The following is a 24,496-nucleotide window of genomic DNA, read 5'->3' on the forward strand; positions in this document are numbered from 1 at the left end:
AACTGTGTGTGTAAATATGTGGGTGTGCCATACAAGACAGAAAAGTTGAAATAATATTTTTAAAAGTGCAATTAAATCAGTTTTTAATGATCTCTTTACATTCTGTAGCTTTTAATTCATTAGTGCAAAAAGTTACAGTGGGAAAAAAACTACACACACACAAACATTTAAATTCCCAACAGAAAATCTGACACGTGTCAATAAATGCGAAGTCTGTGATATGTCCAGGCTAAATATTGCTCACCTACACTGTGTGTTTGTTAGGTTACACATCAACCTCCTCTTTACTATGAGGTAACTGACTACATCAGTGAAGGCGTTTAATTACACTAATTTGAGAATGAAATGTGACTTTCACCCTGCATGTAAGCGTTAATGCTAAGCGCTAATCAGAGCAAGTAGTATAGGACAGGAAGTGCGGAAGACGTGCTGCGTGAAGCTCCGCCCCACTCCTGTTCACAGCACTGAGAAATGGATGCCGTGTTTATCCAGCCGCTCGATCAGGGAGGTTTTAGCAAAGACAGCTCCAGGAGTGTACACACCACCTCTGCACAACACACACAGATTAATACATTACTCTCCTCTCTAATAAACACTATAAATTAAAATCAGTTACATTACAGAGATGAGGTTCAGATCATTTAGAGAGCTGAGGAACATGTGTGCATGTTAGTTCCCCCCACTGGAGCATTGTGAGCACTCTAGAATATAGCTTACGCTTTAGTTTTAATAATATTTTATAAGAATTTTCACTGTACCCATTACAGCATAACAGCATAAACTACTCACCATCCACTTTATTAGGAATACCTGCTTGTTCATGTAGTCAGCCAATCTTGTGACCACAGCACAATACCCAGAATCATAGATACAGTTGCAGATACAGGTGCTTCAGGTAATGTTCACATCAGAATGGGGAAAAGTCAGATATTTCAGACTCTGTGATGTTTACACAGGATGGTGCAGAAAACTTAAAACATTGAATGAATGACAGTTCTGAGGGTGGAGACGCCTTGTTGATGAACGAGGTGGGAGGAAATCAGCTAAATTGTTTCGAGTTTCCAGGAAGGATATAATACCTCTTAACACTCATTATAGCCAAGGTAAGCAGAAAAGCATCTCAACACACAAAACCTCAAACCTTGAGGTGGATGAGCTACAACAGCAGAAGACCACATCAGGTTCCTCTCCTGTCGGCTAAGTACCGGAATCTGAGGCAATCATGAGCTGATGTGGTCTGCTGCTGCTGTAGCTCATCCACGTGTTGCTCATGCTGAGACGCTTTTCTGCTCACCACGGTTGTACACAGTGCTTATTTGAGTTACTATAGACTTCCTGTCAGCTCAGACCAGTCTGATCATTCTCCTCTGAGCTCTCTCATCGACAAGGTGTTTCAGCCTGCAGGTCCTCTGCTTCACACCATTCTGTGTAAACCCCAGGAGATCAGCAGTTTCTGAAGTACTTACACCAGCCACCACGCCACGGTTAGAGTAGCAGACTGTTTCTTCATTCTGATGTTTGATGTGAACATTAACTGAAGCTCTTGATCTACAAAAGTTTATGCATTATGCTGCTGCCATATGATTGGCTGATTAGATAACGCATGAATCTGTACAGGTGTTCTTAATAAAGTGGATGGTGTATATATGAACAATAACAGTTACACTGAAATTCTAGTTAGTTAATAAATGGTGACTGACTTTTTGGGCAGAGCGTCAGGTTCACTGAGGATGGTGAGAGCCGCCTGCACCATGGCGATCGGGGTCGCAACATAACCCGCCTCTGTAACACACAACACAATATTAATATATTACCCAATATAGGATGTCATGACATATATATATATATATATATATATATATATATATATATATAGTTGTTCTAAGACTTATTTTATGATTATTTCCAGTGTTTATTCCCCAAGATACTCTAAAGTAGTTTGAATTAGTCTCCAGGGGGCACTACAACACTCATTACAGTAAATCAATACAGTTAGCATCTCTCATGATCAGATTTAAATGTAGCTAAAAGTCACTGCCAGCAAAGCTGAGTGCGTAAGTTTGTACCCGTTTTTCCCTTTAGCAGGATCACCTCCATATGCTATCCACAATCATAAATATTTATTATTTTGATTCACCTCTGTATTATGAGTTCATTTGATCCAAAATATTATGATGAATGAAGGGACATACCTGGTCCCCGGACGAGTGTGCGGATTTTAGCGTTGGGTTTCCCCTGAGAGGGATCCTGACCTTCAGTGTAGCCTTCACCGAAGAACGCAAAACAGAATGACGATCCCTCCATCTACACACACACACACACATGCACATTACACATTATAGCATTGTAAAATAGTAAAGGTGTCAGTGTGTCACTTTAAAGCATGTAGCACAGAATGAGGGATAAACCCATATTTCATTTTAAAATGAAATAAAAAGCTGGAGCAGTAACAGCATGCTAACTGGTCTGAAATCATACATCATTCTAGTGTTAACGCTAAATGAAAAACATTCCTCAGAAGACCACGGTATCAAAAGTCTAAGTTACTAAATATCTGATCTGAACTGATATTACAATAGTGTGGATTAGTTTGTTATCCAGCTAGTGGAGTTGCACCGTTTCATGGCTGAAAACCGTCTATGATGTATATGTTTAGTGGGGAGTTGAGTTATTTATTGTAGGACCATATGGTACCTGTTTCCGAGTCGGTCCCTTTTTGGAGAAATATCCGAAAGAGAAAAACTCTGGAAACTGCACAAACAGTGGAAAAATAAACGACATATTGTAAGCGTCATCTTTTACAAGTAGCAAATCCCTATGAAGTGGAACTGTTAAAATACAAAAGTGAAATGTAATTATAAACACGGCACAGGAAGTGTGAGGAATAAAACCAGACATACTTTAATCAGAAGGTTTCTGCCGAAGCTGAACTTGACGAATAGAGAGAAGATGAAGGCGGCAAAGAGCAGTTTAATAACGGAGGAGATTCCCCCGACTCCAGCATACGCTCCGTACTGAACCTGAGGATAAACCACCACAATCACAACTCAACCCCATATTACTGCTGAACAGGACTGTAGCTCCGCCCCCTGATGTAGTGAACAAAATCAGTAAATATTTAGAGACAGTAAACATCAGTGTGTTTTATATTAAACACAGATAAATGTAATATCTGTATTAATATCAATTACACCTGATATCATTAATACTAACGTTGCGTGCGTATAAAAGTAACTAACCGGAGTTTGTTGTTCCTCAGACAGGAAGCGCTGAGTTCTCTTCACCACAGACGGATCAGAACCCATGAAGGGAACCGCATACTGCTGTATCTCATTACTGTAGAACAGAGCGCTCCTAAACACACACGATTTGTATTAGTTCACACACCTAATGTAAAGTGTGTGTGTGTGTGTGGTGAATTATTTTACCTGCGTTTAATCTTGGCCCCGATCACAGGCAGTGGTTTGGGGTTTAATTGTTTCCTCAGGCTTTTCAGCTTCTCGCTGTCCGCCATCCCGTACACCGCCGACTGCCACGTCCCGTCATGGATACACCCTCCCTACACACACACACAGCGTGAGAAATGGGACACGACCCAGTGTGAATAATAACACACACCATAATAAAGATACAAACCTCTGGTCCTGTACTCGCTGTCAGAAAACTCTCCACAGCCGTCAGAGTACCTACACACACACACACACACACACACACAAACAACATATTTATGGAACATTACCAATGAGTACGGTTATATTCTCTCTGATGTACAGTGAGATCTCACTCCAAGTCTTTAATAAATGTTACTGTGTGTGTGTGTGTCTTACCTTTAAACTGATCCCGTGTGTAAAGCACACCCATATCTGCAGGAATGGAGTCGAACCCGCAGCTTCCCACAATGTACACACCTCCATCCGCCGCCGCACTGTCATAATTCAACTGCATGCTCTCTAAAAACTACACACAGGTTATGTTGGGTGTGTGTACTAATATATAAATTAAAAACTAACAATATTATTAAAGAAATACATTAAAAAAAGTGTTTTATTTCAGATTTTCAAATTTAAACTCTCCACCTGATATTCTGAATCATAGTGTGTGTATAGATGTACCTGAGGTTCTCCACTGATATCCACACAGTGAGCTCCATTCTCCACACACGCCTTTACCACTGGCTCGCCATAAAACCTATACTGTACACACACACCACATCCACTTACACAACTGGACAGATTCAGTTTGTTGTAAATGCAGACAGAAACATTAAACAAACACTAAACTAGAGCTGCAACAACTAATCGATAAAATCTATTATGAAAATCGTCAATGAATCTCATTATGGATTAGTTGGTCTGTATATGGCATGTTTTCTCATTACGCTACTTCTGAGAGTAAATACTAAAGTTGTGTCCCAAATGACGTACTATACACTTACACTATGTATTATGTACTCCACTGTCTAGTAGTGCAATGTTTCTCAACTGGGGTCAGTGGACCTCTACTGGTCAGTGGTGTAATTGCAGGGGGTTCATGGGAAAGTTTTAAAAATGTTGAAATCATTTTTTTTGTTAAATGGATCAAAACATATTCAAATGAAATGTTTTAAAATGAACCAATTTGGTTATTCGTGTGCATTCGCAAATATCACGATCGTTCATTGATGGATTTTATTTTACATTTATTTACAAATGAAATGATAATTTGCAAAAACCTGAGTGGTAGAGAAGTTCAAGTGTCTTATTGATGGATAAAATAAACAAAACATCATTCAGAGAGTCAAATTAAATGGTTACACCACCAATAAAATTTTTAAAATAAAATCTTGAAATGTTATGATTAAATTTTGAATGTCCAATGTTAATTATTCATATTAAATATTAATAAAATAAAGCAACATATATAGAAATGACTGTTAAATATATAGCCTATAATTGTTGTGGAGTGAGGGGGTCCTTGTGGATTGTTCGAAATATGCTAGGGGTCCAGAGCTCACAAAAGACTGAGAACCACTGGTCTAGTTTATGAATTTTAGAAAGGTAATATAATCTCAAATGGAACACAAATTAGTTTTTTACTAACCTGAAGTATAAGTCACTTCCTAGTCAGTGGCGCATGACGTCATATGGACATACCGTGATGCCGTGAGCTTTAGCAGACACCCAGAGTCACGGACAAAGACTTTCTTAAGTTTACTGTTCATGTCAACGTTACCTTTTTTTCCCAACATGAGGAAGAAAGTGTGCAATCTCCAAGTCCTCTAAGGCAGGGGCGCATTTTATATTAAACTCCCTGAAGAAGATCAAACTTTACAAAGCGGAGATTGTGTGGCACGGAAGCACGACAGTGATGCACAAAATTATGTTTGTATCCAAAATGCTCCACTGTGTGCAAGGGGTTTGGGAAACTGGTTGCTTAAGAGGTTTAGTTTAAGTTTATTGTCATTATATGCTGTATTTGCACGCTTGCAGTGTTACTTCTGTCGTTTATTATAAAGGAAGTGATCTGTTATTAATGAGGCCGCGTTGCTCCTCACTCACAGTGGGAGCGCAAATAAGATCTGTAATACATATATTTTTTATAAAACATGTAAGTATATATATATATATATATATATATATATATATATATATATATATATATATATATATATATATATATATAATATTTATGCATTACTGTTTATGGATGCGAAAAAAAAGCACAGAATTAAACTAAAGTCCTAAATGAATAATAGTATTCTGGTGTGTGTCTGTGTGTATTGGGTTCTTTTCAGTCTTACATAACTGGACAAACAGTTGTGTAAAGTTTTAGTCCGAAGTTTATATTTGTAACACTCAAGTTTGTGGATTTTATTTGGAATAAACAACAACAAAAAAAAGGGTACTGAAAGTTTGGCCCACCCCCTGATTAATCGGAAATAAATAAATAAATAAATAAAATAATCTGTCAACTAATCGATTATGAAAATAATCGTTAGTTGCAGCCCTACACTAAACACAGCGACGTGTTGGGGAAGCTTCGGTGGCGTGATGCATTGTGGGAATCAGAGTTCTGTTCATTCTGGGATTCTAACACTGGAACTTCAGAAGTCCCAACCTGCACAACCCGTCATGATCACCTTCTTTTGTGGAGAATCTGTGCCATTATTAGATGCTGTGGGCACGTACGCGCGCGTGCGCGCGTGTGTGTGTGTGTGTGTGTGTGTGTGTGTGTGTGTGTGTGTGTGTGTAAGTAACATACTGGTCCAACACAGGTGAGGATAACTTGTCCCAGTTTACACATAGCAGCTAACGAGTCCGGTTCTGACACATCAGCCACAATGATCTCCACCTCTGACTGCAGCTCTGGCTTTCCTACACACACACAGACACACACAGGACAAGACATGCAAAACATCACACTTCAGAATCAGTTACGCAAATTATTTGTAGCTGTAATAAACCAGTACAAGCATGCAGCACACACACACACACTAAATGTTCTCCCTTTGTACAGTTTGTGTTGAAGTGTGCGGCATTGTGAAGGTTTTTTTCCTCTTTAATCCTGAACAGCTGATGGAAAACTCCATCACACACACATACACTCAGAGCTTTTATTAAACGCGTTCAGGAGCTTCAATCATCACACACTGAACTTTATTTAGACACACAAATCCCCTCTGATACACCCTCATCCTCCTGTTCCCTCACTCACACACTCACAAACAAACAAACAGAGCTGAAGACACGTCCCAAACCACACACACTCACTATACAGGCCACATAAACACTAGTGTGTAATATGGCAGTGTGTAATATGGCAGTATATGGCATATCTGATGATCAGCACACGTGTGTGAGACCTGACCAGAGTTCACCTTTAATCGAATCTCCTGATGGTCCACATGGAATTTATCAGTGTTTCTGCACATTACATAATCTTTATCAGACTGTATCAGCACTGTGCGTACACACTCAGGGTGCCAATACATACCACCTGCTTTTACACTACAGACAGTTTACTCACTGTGTGTTTTAGGAAACATTTTATTATTCCCTACAGCAGTGTGTATGTATGTGTGTGTGTGTGTGTGTGTACACACACACACACACACACACACACACACACACACACACACACACTCTCTCTCTAACCCTGTGTCTACTGCACACTCCATAGTGAGGAATGATTGCTCCTTACACCCTAAATGGCACACACAGTGTCCAATAAGAACACACTACAAGTGCACAATGTAGTGTATAGAATAACAGATTTGAGTTCCTCAGTAGGGCACTACGTACATATTTGAGACTCTTCCTAAATATGTGCACTACATAGGGTCTTGGGTCCTTCGTTTCCTACCCTATATAGTGCACTCATATCGACACTCACCTCACTACTCCATATATAAGTGCACTAGGTAGGGTCAGAGATACCAGTATATTACACACCCTGCCCTCTGTAGTGCACAAGTATAGGGAGTATGGAGGGATTTGGGATCCAGCCACAGTTTGATGTGTTTTAACATGTAGAAAGAGGTTCATCGAGTTTCACACACACCTGAGATCTACTTTCAGTATTACCTGCTCAGGTGTGTCTGGACTGTGTGTGTGTGGGGTTCAGTTGATTTTCCAAAATAAGAACAAAAACCCCAAATAGTGCACTAGGTAGTGAAGACAGTGTGGTTTGGGACAGACCTGTTCTACACTGCGTAATAAATAAAACTATTTCACGTAGCAGTTCAAAAAACTACAGAAAACAAAATAATTGTTTTTAATAACAAAAGCACAGAGGTGCCAATACTTTTACTCTCAAAGAAACGCAGCTCCTATGACTATTCAAATTTGGGGGGAAAACAAACTGGCGGCTCTTCATCACCCCACAGTCTGTGAGGTGTTTAAAGCGACTGAAGCAGAAAAACACTCATGGGTTCTACTGAGACCTTACTCAAACATGATGCTGAGCTCAACACCGGTCATCCTTAAAGGTTCTACACAGAACCTGTTTATTTAGAAAGCTACAAATATGAACTTGCACGGTCAGACGCTCTAGCTTTTCATACAGGTTCTGCATGGAAATGTTCCGGAAAGCAGCTTTTCTACAGTGGGTTCTATGTAGAACACAATCACACTAATGAATAAGGAACCTTTTAGGGTGCTAGATAGAGTCTTACTTTACTACACTTTTACTACGCCAAACTGCTTTCTGAATCTGGAAAACTGGTCTGATGACTTTTAGATTAGACTCATTTCAGTCCTGCACCAGAACCCTGGACACAAATAAGAACCCTGTGACCTACAGCAGAACTCTGTACTACCCTGAGACCTACAGGTGCAGGTGAATCTCTCGTTAATGATTGATAATTAATGAATTAACTGATTAATAGTGATAGTTCTAGGTGAGAACAGTATAAGTACCGAGTTGGTCCGCGGTCTCCTGTAGAACTTTCTCCAGCTTGTCTCTGCTCCTCCCCGCGATAGCCCACGTCAGTTTCCCCCCTGGAACCTCCGCGCTGCTCCGCGCCACCTCCTCCACCACGAAGCGGCCCGTGAATCCCGAAGCCCCGAACACGATGAGCTGGTAGGGCCTGGGAGAGGAAGAAGAGCTACGCGCTGCCATCGTGGAGGATTAAAATTCACCCTGATTAATACACTGAGAGAGAGTGAGAAAGAGTGAAATGGGGAGAGAGAGAGTGAGACGCGAACTGGAGCTGCTCTGAGTTTGTATATGCGCGTGCGTTTGTGTGTGACAACTCCAACAGGGCGTGTCTTAGAATCCGGAAGTGCTCACTTCAGAATAAAAGTTCACTGCGCTTGAAATTTTGTACACTATATAAACAAGCCATGACAAAAAATACAGTCAACGAAATATAATAAAGCGCGTACAAAGAACAAATGTGATTTTTTATCTAAAAACACAATTTGTCAAGTTTGTTGTGTTTGTTCTATTTTTAATAGAATCTTGTTCTGCAGCTGTTTAGTTTATAACCGATTAACACTAAAGAAAAGTGTTTTGTCGAATATAAAAGTCTGAATAATTGTTATAAATGATAAGGATTCAAAAATGATTGTGATGAGCAGAATTTATCCTGCAACCCAATTTTTCCAAAAACACATGAATGATTTATGACATTGAAAAAAACAAAGTAAATAAGGATTTTATTTATTTATTTATTTTTGTGTAGATTTAGAATAAATAACATGGAGGCAGTACTAGTAATAATAAAGATTATAAAATGTGCATGACAAGTGTGATGTCAGCGACAATAATGCAATTTACTAACTCAGTTTTCAAAATAAAAATATTGAAGTTGCAAACGCGGCATAAAATCATAAAAGTTAAAACTTTATTTTAACTTCAGGGTGTCAGATAAATTAGATTTTAAAAACAAAAAATTGACCTGAAATTTGAGTTTAGAGTTTTCATAAAGCTGCTTCATATTTTATGTGTCAGTGTGTGTGTGTGTGTGTGTGTGTGTATATATATATATATATATATATATATATATATATATATATATATATATATATATATATATAAGGGATGCACTGAAATGAAAATTCTTGGCCGAAGCTGAAACCGAATATAATGAAAAGCTTGGCCGAAGGCCGAAACCGAACACGTTTTTGGGGGTTTTTTCCCCCATTTTTTCACCATTGCATAAATTAAATAGTCAAAATGTGCTTTTTACTATTTTGTCTTGCTTTTCAAACAAAAAAATCAATTACAAAAACTACAATTTCAAAATATTTATTTAACACTGAACATTTTTTTTAAATTCCAGCAGCCATAGGCTACCAACAAGGCACAATATAACTTTAAATAAATAAATGAGTAAAATGAAAATATTTGGATGTGGTCATTTTGAACCCCCCTTGATGTTAGTCTATAATTGACTGCTGAAAGAATTTAACACTCTTCTAGCCTACAACAAAAAAGTGCATTGACAAGAGTGAAAAAAATGGGTCTATTCGGTTCTATACGGCTGATATATTAGGGATATATACCGCTCGGGGCACTGTACACCTCGCGGAGTATTATTGTAGATATAGTATTATAGTAGATATAGTATAGTTAGATACGTTGTTAATGTTATGTTCCCTTAAATAAATACGTCTTTACCTGCTTCCGTTCTCTACTCCCTTACGTCTCGCGACGTGACAGAATACTCCGGAATAGAAACAAAACAAACGTACACGTGTCCACAGTAAACAATGTCACGGTTGTCAACATCTATAGAGCATGCGCTCGCGCTCGCTCGCTCACCGCTCCAAGCGCGCTGCCGGAAGTGGAGGTCGTGAAATTCGCGCATCTCACTCTGGTTGCTAGGCTATTTGGCGCGTCACCAAACACGTCATTGTTCGGTCAAAGTTATTCTGCATTTTCACTTATTCGGTTGCCGAACATTCGGGGCATCCTTAATATACATATATGTATATATAATAAGACTCCTTATTTAAATGTGTACAAAAATATTTTGACCTTTTTTTAAAAAACCGTAGAGCTTTTATTCTTGAACTTTCCACCACCAGAGCACATTATATTCAAATTAGATATAAGAACTAGAAGAACATAATAATAAATATAAACATTTTAAAATGATGGGTTGTGATTTCCATACCTAAAAAAATATTTTCTTTTTAAATAAGAAGACTCCACTTTGAGAAGCGTGGTGTGAAAAGGATTTGTAAATATGTTCTGTTAAATAAATCATGTTAAATAAAAAAACGCTGAGATGGGGAATAAGAATCTGTCAAATAAAACACAAACACTGTTCAGTCCTGACAGTAAAACTGATTTATTAAGAACTTTGTGTTTCCCCTTTAATATATATATATGTTTTTTACAATATGGGGAGAAAAAAACATCATATCGAGGACTTAGAACCAGACAGAAATAATGTGGGTGAAATTTCAGTAATTAATGTAATTAAAAACAAACAAACAAACAAACAAACAAAAAAACACTAAACACAGTAAAACTGAGGTGTTTGGAGTAACATTTTTCCTTTAGTAAGATTTTCCTTCTCACTGATATTTGATTTCTTTGGATTATTTTTAATTAAATATGTAGATGAACAGTAATAAACACGGTTCTAAGCGCTCGATAGTTCAGTAAAAACACCCGTCTTAAACATGATATAACACGCTATAACATTACTCAACATCATCTATACAGTAATCAATGCCCAGAACTGCATCCACTCACATGTATTAAGGTAGAGCCATCTGATTGGTTTACAGGCTGAGTCTAACAGCCAATCAGAGTGGAGCTTTGCCTTGCTGAGTGTCTGAGCTCTGAGGAGACAATGATTTTATACAGCAAAATCATATTTTAGTGTAAAATGAAATGATCATTTATCTTTAGATCTGAGGAGATGAAATAAACCTTACTGATGAACATTTACAGAGGAACAGAGCAGGAAGGAAAGATGACGTCATTATCAACCAATAAATTCAGATTTGGATTTTTGTCCTATGTTAAAATAAATACTGAGAACACCGCCGTCTGATCCGGCCAGAGGACGCGTGCAAATAAACACAACAATAATCACAATAAAAATCCGATCTCTTCCCCAAAACTGCGATTCTACTGAAAAGGAATCCAGCAGGTTTTAAGACATCGTGTGCATGTGTGTTCTGTGCTCAGAGAAATTTTAAACCCACTACAGTTTTACACCACAGACAATAAACATAAACATAAACATAAACACACACACACACACACACACAAAACATGAATTCAAAATGCTTTTTTTTTTTTTAAATTGTGTGTTCAGCCTGAGGAGTTGCGAAGCCTCGGCCATGATTTATTATCAATATTTAATGAAATACTGTAAAATAAGTCACCTAATACAAATCACACAGTAGAACATGTTTCTCATCCACAATCAGCAAAAACTCCACCTGTGTCTGTCAATAAATACTCACAGGAGCTAGCATTACAGCTAACGGGCTAACACGGGAGCTAGCATTACAGCTAACGTGCTAACACGGGCACTAGCATTAAAACAAATGGGCTAACACAGGAGCTAGCATTACAGGAGACATGCTAACATGAAAAATAGCACAATATCAAATGGGGCAAACTGTGAAACCGTATTACAGCAAACATGCTAGCCCAGGTACTAGCATTATAGCAAATTGGCTACATGTTAATTAGCATTACAGTCAATAGGCTAACTCTTAAAGTAGCAAACTAGACTTGCTGTACAAAAACTACTCCTTAGAACATATTTAGCAGACAGGCAGATGTGCTTGAAAGCAACAGGATTAGCTCATTTATTTATTATTGTTGATTCAGTTTTTGTGTGTTATTATTGTAAATTATTTGTCAAAGATCAGACTATCCAAGTAGCATTCCTGCTCACTAGCCATTAGCTACAGTGCTGCAGGTGTGGAACCGTCTGTTAGCCGTTATTTAGCCTGCAGCTTCCTGTTACTGTAAGGTCAAATATACATTAATGTTGTGTGGTTTAAAAAAAAAAAAAGATCACAGTGTAGAGGAAACATCGCACCCCCTCAAACACAACACACACACACACAGCACAACAATTTGCAAAAACAGCATTAAATAACACAATCTGTCTCTCCTTATACCACTACTCTTAAAATCTTTACATTAAAACATTCTTTACTATATATACTGCTCTTCTGTCCCTTATATTACATATTTTAATCCTAACCACTTAAATCTGTAACAAATATCAATTTATACATCATTATTTGTCTCTCCACAGTATCATGATAATTATCAAGGTTAAAAACAGAAATTGCTATAAGAAATACGCTAAGACTCAATATTCTTAAGACTTAAAAATGAAGACTTAAAAGTGTGTAATGTTAAATGATATGAAATTCCTGCACATACAGATTTTGCCATGGGCGGAGCTTAAATTCAATTCAATCAGCCAATCACAAAACTTGAGAGTATGACATCACGACTAGCCTTCTTCGACTAGATATACACAATGTACTTAATTCAATTCAATTCAATTTTTATTTGTACAGCGCTTTTTACAGTAGACATTGTCTCAAAGCAGCTTTACAGAAATATATAAGCACATTATACAGATTTTAAATGTGCGAATTTATCCCAATTGAGCAAGCCAGGTGGCGACGGTGGCGAGGAAAAACTCCCTAAGATGTTAAGAGGAAGAAACCTTGAGAGGAACTACACAGCTGTAATTACACAGCGTAATGGCTAACACTGGGCTAACGTTAGCCAGCTAACGTTTTTATTTAGCCAACTTTAACATTACGTCTGCAGCAGTAGCTGTGTGACGTTATGCAACTAGCCAAGTTTGGTAGCAAGCTAATGATAGATAACCGAATATATTGCGTTAAAACAGATGTTTTATGCTAAGAAGCAAAAAGAACTGCTATTAGAAAGGTCACATGCTCCGCCCAATTTGACGCCTCAAAATCTGTACATGCTACTTTCCTGCTAAGGTAAAAACTTCAGAAATACGGCTTACTCTCTCTCAATTACACCTAATTTAAGGAAGTTTAAATAAGCGGATTTGAAATGACATGCTGCACCAGGAAATAATGCGGGACATCAACATCAGCACAGAGTTGTGACATCATCAACACCCGCTACTCCAGTCAGACCCTGAAAAATCATCCTTTCATTCCGTCTCTCATCTTTTGATCCAGAGTGATGGAGAGACCGTGGCAGAGGTAGAGAGACAGATGGAGAGAGAGAGATGGAGATAGAAAAATGGAGGGATGGATAAAGAGAGAGAGAGAGATACATTATACAGAGAGAGAGAGAGAGAGAGAGAGATGGAGGCTACGAGCTAGAGGAGGAGAAAAAGTGTGTGATGTCGTCCACGCTGCGCTGCACCTTCCCCATGTAGAAATCAATGTTGTGAGAAAAGTCTGTACACACACTCGAGTGGGCGTCGCCAAATGCGCAGTATAACGCAGTCCCACCCACACTGATCACCACGGTCACCAGACACAGAAGGAGCAGGAGGAGCCAGGAGTCTCCGCCCACCTCATCTGTATATTGAAGAGAGAGACTGAGACTCATATTACAGGTCTGATATACTTAATTACTGTGTGTGTGTGTGTGTGTGTGTATGTGTGTGTACCATGCTCCAGGCCGTCGTCAGGAACGTGGAAACGGACTCTGCGTTTAGTCTGTCTGTTTGTGGAGGAAGTGTCATCTCCTCCGTCACGGACTCTTCTCTTCAGGATGGAGATGAGGCCTGAGGCAGGAGTGATCTGAGGACGAGAGTAGAACACGCCGTTAGAAAGTCAACACACTAAGTAAATGAAACACACACACACACACACACACACACACACACACACACACACACACACACACACTGTTTATCCACGAGATGGCCGTGTGTATAAGAGCAGTAAGGTGTTCAGTCTGCACCTTCACTCAGCTGGTTTGATATTTTTTCATACATTTCAGTGTGTGCTATCAACAGGCAGATAGACAGGCTGAGAGAGAGACAGGTAGACAGACAGACATGAACTTACCCAGTGTAGTCTGATCAGTTTGATGTCTGATTCTTTTTTTTATGTTCGTTTTTAGGATACATATATGTGGCTCATTACAGATAATAATAATAATAATAATAATAATAATAATAATAATAATAATAATAATTCAGTTCCAAGTGCTGTACACACTTAAATGATGACATCATGCTGAAGTAAAGGTAACTGAAATAATCATTAACTGAGTAAATATTAAATAATAACTAAATATTAGTATAAATGAACGCTGGATTAAAGTCAGTGTGAGTGGTGCAGACACATGAAGAGATGGAGACAGTAAGTAATACCGGACTTTATATTTTAAATGACTCGAGTCCAGAATGATGATGTTATTTATGATGATGTTATTAAAATCAGACAGTGAGGTGATCAGTGAGTTTCAGAGTCAGCTTTTCCCTACAATATAAATATCATTCATTAAATCAACATCCTCCTCATCACTGTCTGTACACGACCACCGAGAACATAACAGAACACTTACTGCCGTGTGTGTGTGTGTGCGCGTGTGTGTGTGTCTAAATGAAACATTATAACATCACTTCAAACACTCAAAACACCCACACCTGTACTCGGTCATTACCTCTAATCCCCATCCCCATCCCCCCCGCCACCACCACCACCCTCCCAACACACACACACACACAAACCAAAATGAAATATGCATTATACAGCATTAGTGTGCTAAATTTAAAAGGTTAAAAGGGAGTGCCACTGTGGTTTTGGTGAAAAATATTAATAATAATAAACCAGAGCTAAAACTCAGCACATCTTGCACACACACACCTGTCTTTTTCCATCCAGTCAAGGTCTGTCTTTTCTTCAAACTTTGAAATGTATTAGGGAGTTTACGGTAAATCACCTGCGACAGGAGTTACAGTAATCTGCTGCTCATGTGGTTTTAGTTTACTACTAACACAAGATTTAAAAACAACAGACACACACACACACTTCCTACAAACACCCATTAAAGCTCCATTACAGATAAAAGCTGACGACAGAGAATCCCACAGCATAACTAAAGTCCAGTCTGAGTACTCTACAGAGAACCGTGATTTTTCCATCAGGTTTACAAAACGTTCCATCATTTATCTGTGCGAAATCTGGGGCTGAAATCTATCAGAATCTCCTGCGAACACGACTGCACATACTGTTCCCCGCCCTGTCTCCACCACCAGGTCGGGGGATTTATCAGGATAAGTGAAATGTGTGATTAGATGAGGTATTCACAAACTCGGGGTCATGAACCCACGAGAGAAACTCACCTTTTTTGTTTTATTCATTTATTTTACAAATTAAAACTCACAATGTCCATTTTGGGTCATTTACATATATACATATATTATATATATAAATGAATAAAACAATGTGAGCCATTCTCAGCAGCATACTCAGGTTTTGTGTGTCACATGTTCAGTGTTTCAGTCCAGCGGGAGCGATGGCACTGATCATGTGACCTGTTCCTGAGCTGTTTATCCTGCTGAAAGAGTTCATTGTCACTGCAGCAGCTCGGGAGAAATCTGCATCTCACATCTCACACTGCACTCATTCAGCTGGGTGACATCACGGTGACATCACACACCGTGGCCCGACTAAATCACACACACTGTTGAGGAAATGTCACTGTGTGTGTGCCTGTGTGTGCGCATGTTTTCATCCAAAAGCTTTTTTGTTCATTTTCCATTTTAACAATTACTCCAGATAGTGTTATTTGCTTATTTTGGTTTATTTTGTTGTTGTTGTTTTTTAAGCTATTAAAATTATTATACTGTATTTTTAAGCCTTTATAATTTTTCTTATTTAATTGAACAGATGTATTGATTTTTATTTCTCCCTCACCTCCTCCACCTGGATGCGTTTGGCGAGGTCATCCAACATGGCGTCCTCTGGCCTCTGAAGCTCCTCCTCCAGCTCCAGAGTTTCCTCTACTTCCTCTTCCTGTTCCTCTTCCTGTTTCTTTGCTTCTTTATCCTGCTCAGTGTGAGACACTGTTTCCACTCCTCCTTCTGTCATTCCCTCTTCTCTCTTTTGGTCAGATTCTACAGGCTCCACCTCCATCCCACCTCTTTCAAGTTCCACCTCCATCCTGCCTCCTCCAGGCTCCGCCTCCTTTCCAATTTCTTGAGGTGTCCTCTCTGTCTCGTGTTCTTTCTCTCCCTCACTCTCTTGTTCTCTGTCACACTGTTTCTCGGCTTCCTCTCTGATATTTGCCGGTGAGGAGCTTTCTGTCATTACCAGGGTGGGTGGGGTTTGAGGAGAAGAAGTGGGAGGGCTGGAGGTGGAGTCACAGACATGTGTAGGCTCCCTCTGCTGGGCCAAATAGTCAGTGCCACTTTCACTGGGAGAGACTTCATCTTGCTCCAACATCCCCGACTCTGACCGAGAAATAACTATTGTTTTTAAAGAAGAATTGCACTAATAAAAAAAAACTGAACTGACAATAAATTGTGTTGAATTAAAACTATAAAGATATCCCTCATTCTAAACTTTGTTTTACCCATTTTTTTTTTATGAAGGGTGCCAATAGTTTTGCAGTTGATGCTATTAATAAATGACAGCCACTCTGAGTGTCTGAGTGAGAGAGAAAGTGAAATGAGGTCGTGCAACTCAATGCCGAGCCATGTGATGTTCAAGTAACACACACCATACACACACACGCACCCCTTCACACAGCTTCTTATACAATGCAGAACATTACAACACGTTCTCTATGAACCCATTTGTGTTGTGTGTGTGTTGTGTGTGTGTGGTGGGATACTCACTGTCATTGCATGGAGATTCTGATGTGATGTTCTTCTCGCCACAGCTCTCACCGTTCACACTGATCTTGTGCACCAGCTCACACTGAACAGCACGCACACACACACACACACACACACGCACGCACGCACAGACCAAAGTTCGACAATCAAGGATTTCAGTCTGCATAATAATAATAATAATAAAAATAATAATAATAATAATAATAACACATTATTCATTCTCAAAGAAAGAAAGAGAGTGTGTGAGTATGCAGTAATTATAATGTGCGAAGCTGCTGATTGGTCGGCTGTTGGACCAATCACAACACCTCTGAATGTGCTGTTAGCTGGTGTATAACATACAGAACGTATGCTAGTTAGTGTTAGGGAAGATGAAAAAATGAAGTAAATAAAATATTAAATAAACTGTAGCTGCACTGAGACGCATCAGTGATAAATATTTTATACTGAGACAGTTACCTTTTTATTAAATACAGCACACAGAATTGTGCAGAAAAGCAAAAATTAAAAAGTAACTTACCTACCAGTTTTAATATGATTTAACGCTTTAATGTGATCTGCACTATATACTACAAATATATCAATAAAAATATACTCTCTCTCTGGTCTGTGTGTTTACAGTAGTTAAGTGTCTGTCTCTCTCTCTCTCTCTCTCACACACACACACACACACAAACACACACTCTCACCGTGTCAGAGCTCCAAGTCGGTCTGCAAAACAGGAAATGACATAAAACAGTCCGTCAGAACTTTTATAAAATAAAATCCTCTTTTTAAATTGGTTACTGTACTGTAAATGTAAACTCCTTTGAGTGTGTGTGTGTGTGTGTGTGAGAGAGAGAGAGAGAGAGAGACAGAGAGAGATGCAGAGTCTAATATTAGCAATGCACATTTCCCTCAGTACTGAAACTCTAGTACACAGCTCAGATAGCACGCACACGCACACACTTTACTCTGTTTGTGATCTTGTGTGTGTGTATGTGTGTGTGTGTGTGTGTGTATACACTCACTGTTTGTGTGTCATGCAGATGTGTTTCAGTTTGTCCAGATGTTCTGAATTCAGATTACAGTGAGGAAGGGAGTTCTCTACAGACCTTCTACATCTCCACCTGCTCACTGAGAGACAGAAAGAGAGAGAGAGAGAGAGAGAGAGAGAGAGAGAAGGAATTTAAAAAACATAATAAATAAGCAGTATTAAGAATAAATATGCATATGCATGTGTGTGTATTTGTGTGTGCGTGTGTGTATGTGTATGTGTTACCCCATGTCTCCTGCAGGGCGGTGATGTTGGACAGCACTCTCTCGTGGTATAGTCGCTGCAGCTGGAGGAAGTGCACAGCTCTCTCATCTACACACAGCACAGTTAAAGATACACCGCTATTGATGCACTATTGAATACAAGTGTAGAATTTAAATATGATGATTAATATGGTAATAATTCAAATATGTGTGTGTAATAGATCAGGATTAGGCGAGTAATTGAGTAAGGATACAGTCCTCCTCCTGCACCAGACACTCAGCAATCTGTAATTACACACAACATAACATTCATTCAGATAAAACATTAGAGGTGGTGAAGATGGGGGGATAAGAGAAGGAGGTGTGGATGGTGGAGATGCAGATGGAGAAGGTGTAGATGGAAAGGTGTGGATGGAGGAGGTGTGGGTGGAGAAGGTGTGGGTGGAGGAGATATAGATGGAGGAGGTGTAGATGGAGGAGGTAAGGTGGAGGGAGACCTGATGGAGGCGTTGTGGCAGTGCAGCATCATCTCCTCTCTCCTCTAACACACGCAGAGTCTCAGAGACGCAGCGACTGAGATCACGAGGAGAAAAAACACCAACCGGGATTTCCTCAGGACTCAGAGGACCTTCACACACTGTAAAAATACACACACACGCACACACACAGTAACTGAACTATTGTGTAATAATTTATTTGGGTTTCATGCTTCAGAAACCGGATATAATTCATTAAAATCCTGACTGAATGAAGCCGAACTGAAGGGACGACATTTACACTCAATAATTATAAACTATGTCATATAGAACACTACACACTATAAATAAACATCTATAACACTTTATTAACTGGCATGCAGAACTTATAACGCAGTGAATTAATCCTCTCGTGAATAAAACTGAACATGACGTTTTTGTTGCAGCCGTATATTTTATATATATATATATATATATATATATATATATATATATATATATATATATATATATATATATATATATATATAAACATGTTTCTATAATAATTATTTTGCAGAGTTTGAGCAGAACTATGGGACTGTCTTCTGTGAGGAGCATCTGCACTGCTTCACATAACATCTCAGAAGTACAGACATTAACTCTACAATAACACTGTGTGTTGCATCATTACTGGATCAGATTACTCACCTGTGTGTTTGTGTTTGTGTGTGTGTGTGTGTGTGTACCTGAGGGACTGCAGCTCAGTGATGATGAATCTCGCATCAGTTCAGGAGAACAGGCTCCACTGGTGCTGTCCATTTCCTCATCCTCATCCTCCATTTTGGAACCTCCATCTTCTTCTTCATCCTCCTCCTCTTCTTCTCCTGCTCCAGTGTTGTTTGCGAGGTTGTGGTGGAGGTCGTGATGGAGGCGGGCGTGTCCTCCCCGCACCTCCTCCTCCTCCTCCAGCATTCGGATCTGATGCTGGTTCTGGTTCGGGTCTGGAACTCTGGTAGAACCCACTTCACTCTGCAGGTCCGAGTCACTCGACCACCGTCCCTCGTTCATGAGTAACACACATACACACATTCACACACACAGAGCACCTGAAGGGTGGGCACACACACACACACACACACACACACACACACACACACACACACCACTACTACTTCAGTCTCTAAAAGCTCACTTTAGTTTAGTTAAACACTAAATATCTCATAAATAGTTCACACCTGCAGAAAAAAGGACAATTTCTATTTATTCTACTGCAAGAAATCCTGCAGAAATCACACCACTGAGCAGTGAGGTGTAAATCTGACCCCGCCCCTACAGGGTCCAGCCAATCAGAAGGCAGATCCCCGCCCCTGCAGAATCATAATGGGTGTTTTTTTTCTCCCCCTAATGAACACTGATGTTGTGTAACTGCTCCTCTGAGACAATAATACACACCACCATGAGCTTATGCAACATCACTGTGTAAATTACACACACACACCTGCTCAGTTTGACACTTCTCCATCACACACTCAGAGATGACCTCATTACATGACAGAAGTATATAACTCAAACAAACAAATAAAGAAAGACAAATTAATATTTTTAAAATAATTAGGTACATTTAAGAACAGCAGCTGTAGGACAGTCTTATGTGATACTCTTTACACGCTCTCATGACTACATTTATGCCTAAAATTCCCAACAGTGTGCTGAAAGAGTTCAGGATTACTGTAGAGTCAATGTATAGCCTAAAAAAACATTCCCCAATTTGTTTAAAGTCTTTGTATTTTTCCTAAAAATACTGACATTCTGGAAAAACTGGAATGATTTACATATAGCATAAATGTAACCCCACCCCCTTGGCCGTTCCTGTGTGTTTGTGGTTTTGGACATTACACTCGGAGTCTGTTCCCAACCCCCCCCCCCCCCCCCCCCCCCCGGCAAAACAGTGCCGTGTGTGTATTGATAAATATACTCTTTATTAACGTCCAATCAGAATAATATTCTGTTACTGTTACTCACAAACATGAGATTGACTGTAAATTCACAATCAGCTCTGTGCCTCATGGACTACACCTGAGGGATAATGAATATAAACCTTAAGCATGTATGGTGTCATATTCAGCACTAAGTGTGAGCTGTAAGGGTTAAACTACAGCACTGTGATAGTCTGAACTCTGACAAGATGAAAGCTGTGATTCTGTAACTGAACAGGAAGTGAAGGACATGTCTCATTAATCATTAAATACATCATTACTGCTGACTCAGCAACACTACAGGAGTAGGGCACTTCTCTTCTTCCCTACACTGAGAGGAAGTGTGAGAGAGGAATACTGTGAATATTCAGCCAGAGCGAGACTCAGTCAGACGTTTATCTGATGCTCAATTATCGTCTCACGCATGTACAGACTTGTGCAACAGAAAGATAGAAAGTTTAGATAAACGAGTGTAACTAGAATAACTAGAAGTGCTGAAGAGGTGAAAGTGTCACTTTAATAAATCACAACTCAGGAAAAGACTAAAATAATCAAACACACACACCTTCTGCTTTACCGAAGAGTCCTGTCTGCCTCTTAATAATAATAATAATAATAATAATAAAATGAATAATAATTATTATAATTTTCTCTCTCTCTGACTAGTTGTATACTGCAGATGAACTTTGACCCCGAGTCTCAGATGGTCCTCAATAAACAGATCACACTGCACTCGTGTCCTTCACACATTACAGAGTATTTTTATTATACTGCAATTTTTATTTCATTTTATTTGTTTAATCAGGTGATGACAGTCATATAAAAATTTCATTACGGTCTAGTAAACTTATTTATTTTACTTTTTCGATATAACTAATGTCTGTTCTGCGTCATAACTAAAACAACACCTTTTAAAAGATGCAGTAAATTCATGATAGGTCTCTGTAATCTTTCCAGAGCATCAGGTCTGTAGTTTGAGGAAACATGAGGACAGAATAATGTATCAACTCAGGAACTATAACAAACTCATAACACAGAAGTTTAGATGCAGTTGGAGTTAAATATTACTTTTAATATCAAGTGTAAAGAATAAAACCCTGCAGGGCAGTTTACCTGTGCACAAACCCTGCGTTTCTGTCACTGGCATAAAGTTGGTTTGACGTTGGATGTTCGATATTCATGGATATGTGGGACTGTCTCTAAAGTTACATACGACATTGTTATACACGTTTCTAACTTCAATAGCATTTGAAGGGAATGACTTACAGTCATATAACCAACTGGAAAGTGCTCATCTAGGTGTCCGCTATAATGCACACCTAGACTAGATTTTGATATTTAACAAAATAAACTATTAAATCATATATAAAAATTGCCATGTATTTTATTGCTGCATGGGCCCATACACAAGATATACCATAATTTAAAGCTCAATAGCATTTGAAGGGAATGACTTACAGTCACACAACCAACTGGAAAGTGCTCAACTAAGTGTCAGGTATGATGGACACCTTTTAGATTTCTGATATTTAATAAAATAAACTATTAAATCACATTTAAATTTGACATGTATTTCATTACTGAATAGGCCCATACACAAAATATACCATAATTTAAAGCTCAATAGCATTTGAAGGGAATGATGTACAGTCATGAAGCCAACTGTAAAGTGTTCAGCTAGGTGTCAGGTATGATGCACCCTACAATGCATGAACCAAAAATGCATAAGGGGGTCAAAATGACCCGTACTGGATTGAATGGTTTTCTTAAAAAAATAGATGTCCTATTAATGAAATAATTATATAATTATATAATTATATATATATATATACATATACACACACACACATACATATTCACACACACACACTATATATATATATAATTATATAATTATATATATATATATATACACACACACATACATATACATACACACATACATACACACACACACACACACACACACAAATATATATATATATATATATATATATATATATATATATATATATATATATATATATATATATATGTGTGTGTGTGTGTGTGTTTGTGTGTGTGTGTGTGTGTGAGTGTGTGTGACTATAAGTCATTCCCTTCAAATGCTATTGAGCTTTAAATTATGGTATATTTTGTGTATGTCCCCATGCAGTATATGATTTAATAGCTTATTAGAATATCAGAAACCTAAAAGATGTGCATTGTAGGTGACACCTAGCTGAACACTTTACAGTTGGCTTCATGACTTTACGTCATTTTGTGTATGGGCCTATTCAGTAATGAAATACATGTCAAATTTAAATGTGATTTAATAGTTTAGTTTATTAAATATCAGAAATCTAAAAAGGTGTGCATCATACCTGACACCTAGATGAACACTTTACAGTTGATTGTGTGACTGTACATCATTCCCTTCCAATGCTATTGAGCTTTAAATTATGGCTATTTTGTGTATGAGCCCATTCTGTAGTGAAATACATGGCAATATTTACATATGATTTAATAGCTTATTTTAATAAATATCAGAAATCTAAAGATCTAAAAGGTGTGCATTATAGCGGACACCTAGATGAGCACTTTCCAGTTGGTTATATGACTGTAAGTCATTCCCTTCAAATGCTATTGAAGTTAGAAACGTGTATAACAATGTCGTATGTAACTTTAGAGACGGTCCCTTAATTTCCGCATATCCGAGAATATCGAACGTCAAACATTAAACAAACTTTATTTCAGTGTGTCTGTCCTACATTTCTCTCCTGTGTGTGTGTGTGTGTGTGTGTGTGTGTGTACAGTGTGTGTGTGAGAGCATTAAGCAGCTCTGTGATCCCTGTCTCTGCTCTAAATCTCACACAGACAAATTTTATTCTGTTACATAAACATAAAACATTATCGCGTTAATAAAAGCAATACAGGTATAATCTCATTTTAGTAACGGAGATAAATAATAATAATAATAATAATAATAATAATTTTATTATGACCCAATAGCAATGTATATTAATGTACACTATAAACACATAATAAATAGAAATCTGCACACAGGCACATAGCCTACAGAACCTTTACTGCATTTACACCTTTAAACCTAATTTACTTTCTTTTCACCCCATCTGTGGATTCATTTCCGCAATCTGACTTCCGTTTATCTCCTCTGTACAGAAATAAAGTGTAAAACTCACAGATGTGTCAGCTCCAGATGAGATTAATCCAACACACCGCGTTAAAACACACATTAAACCGCTCACTGTTTATATCTGCGGCTCTGCATCGCGCTTCCTGACATCCATCCGGGTACCTTCTCCCAGCGCTTACGTCACGGAAATACCCGGAAATGAATTGCCCAGCTATTTCAGTTCTAGTTTTCTTTAACCCACTTTAGCATATTTATAATGCCCCCCCCCCCCAAAACAACAACAACAACGTTTTGAATAATGAATTATATGCAATATATAATTTTCATGCGATATGTTAAATTTTTTAACCTAGCAGTCGACATCGCAGTATTTTCTTTCGTTAATTCTGGTAGAACGATCCTTGTATAAAAACTACACCACCCATGA

General features: G+C 38.5%; 2 protein-coding genes across 3 annotated transcripts; both read right to left on the reverse strand.

The window, feature by feature from the left end:
• Positions 1–66: 66 nt before the first annotated feature.
• Positions 67–10,247, reverse strand: sccpdha.1 (saccharopine dehydrogenase a, tandem duplicate 1). The gene is made up of 13 exons (XM_017477008.3): positions 10,102–10,247; positions 8,397–8,631; positions 6,241–6,353; positions 4,113–4,193; positions 3,828–3,957; positions 3,637–3,686; positions 3,429–3,559; positions 3,240–3,354; positions 2,901–3,020; positions 2,695–2,751; positions 2,193–2,304; positions 1,701–1,782; positions 67–547 (listed from the first exon to the last, which is right to left on the reverse strand). The coding sequence occupies exons 2-13, from the start codon at positions 8,596–8,598 to the stop codon at positions 457–459; spliced, it is 1,284 nt and encodes a 427-aa protein (XP_017332497.2). The 5' UTR covers positions 8,599–8,631; positions 10,102–10,247; the 3' UTR covers positions 67–456.
• Positions 10,248–10,758: 511 nt separating this feature from the next.
• cnsta (consortin, connexin sorting protein a) lies at positions 10,759–24,241 on the reverse strand. 2 transcript variants are annotated; one of them, XM_017475980.3, is made up of 11 exons: positions 24,116–24,241; positions 19,704–20,063; positions 18,997–19,136; positions 18,754–18,784; positions 18,522–18,608; positions 18,271–18,376; positions 17,950–17,971; positions 17,261–17,342; positions 16,338–16,873; positions 14,078–14,210; positions 10,759–13,985 (listed from the first exon to the last, which is right to left on the reverse strand). In XM_017475980.3, exons 2-11 carry the CDS (start codon positions 20,044–20,046, stop codon positions 13,774–13,776), a joined length of 1,692 nt encoding a protein of 563 aa, XP_017331469.1. In that variant the 5' UTR covers positions 20,047–20,063; positions 24,116–24,241; the 3' UTR covers positions 10,759–13,773. The 2 variants fall into 2 exon arrangements, with proteins under 2 accessions (XP_017331469.1, XP_017331467.1); XM_017475978.3 differs by having other exon boundaries at positions 16,338–16,888.
• Positions 24,242–24,496: the final 255 nt, after the last annotated feature.

This window comes from Ictalurus punctatus, chromosome 9 (genome assembly GCF_001660625.3).
Source record: "Ictalurus punctatus breed USDA103 chromosome 9, Coco_2.0, whole genome shotgun sequence".
Classification (NCBI taxonomy): domain Eukaryota; kingdom Metazoa; phylum Chordata; class Actinopteri; order Siluriformes; family Ictaluridae; genus Ictalurus; species Ictalurus punctatus.

Excerpts from the sequence above, each read along its gene's own strand:
- sccpdha.1 (XM_017477008.3), bottom strand. The coding sequence starts at position 8,598 with ATGGCAGCGCGTAGCTCTTCTTCCTCTCCCAGGCCCTACCAGCTCATC. Across the intron at positions 1,783-2,192 it reads CACACTCGTCCGGGGACCAG|AGGCGGGTTATGTTGCGACC; the intron begins GTATGTCCCTTC and ends TGTGTGTTACAG. Across the intron at positions 548-1,700 it reads CCTGACGCTCTGCCCAAAAA|AGGTGGTGTGTACACTCCTG; the intron begins GTCAGTCACCAT and ends TGTGTTGTGCAG.
- cnsta (XM_017475978.3), bottom strand. The coding sequence starts at position 20,046 with ATGTGTGTATGTGTGTTACTCATGAACGAGGGACGGTGGTCGAGTGAC. Across the intron at positions 18,609-18,753 it reads TCTGGTGCAGGAGGAGGACT|ATGAGAGAGCTGTGCACTTC; the intron begins GTATCCTTACTC and ends TGCTGTGTGTAG. Across the intron at positions 13,986-14,077 it reads TGACGACGGCCTGGAGCATG|ATGAGGTGGGCGGAGACTCC; the intron begins GTACACACACAT and ends TTCAATATACAG.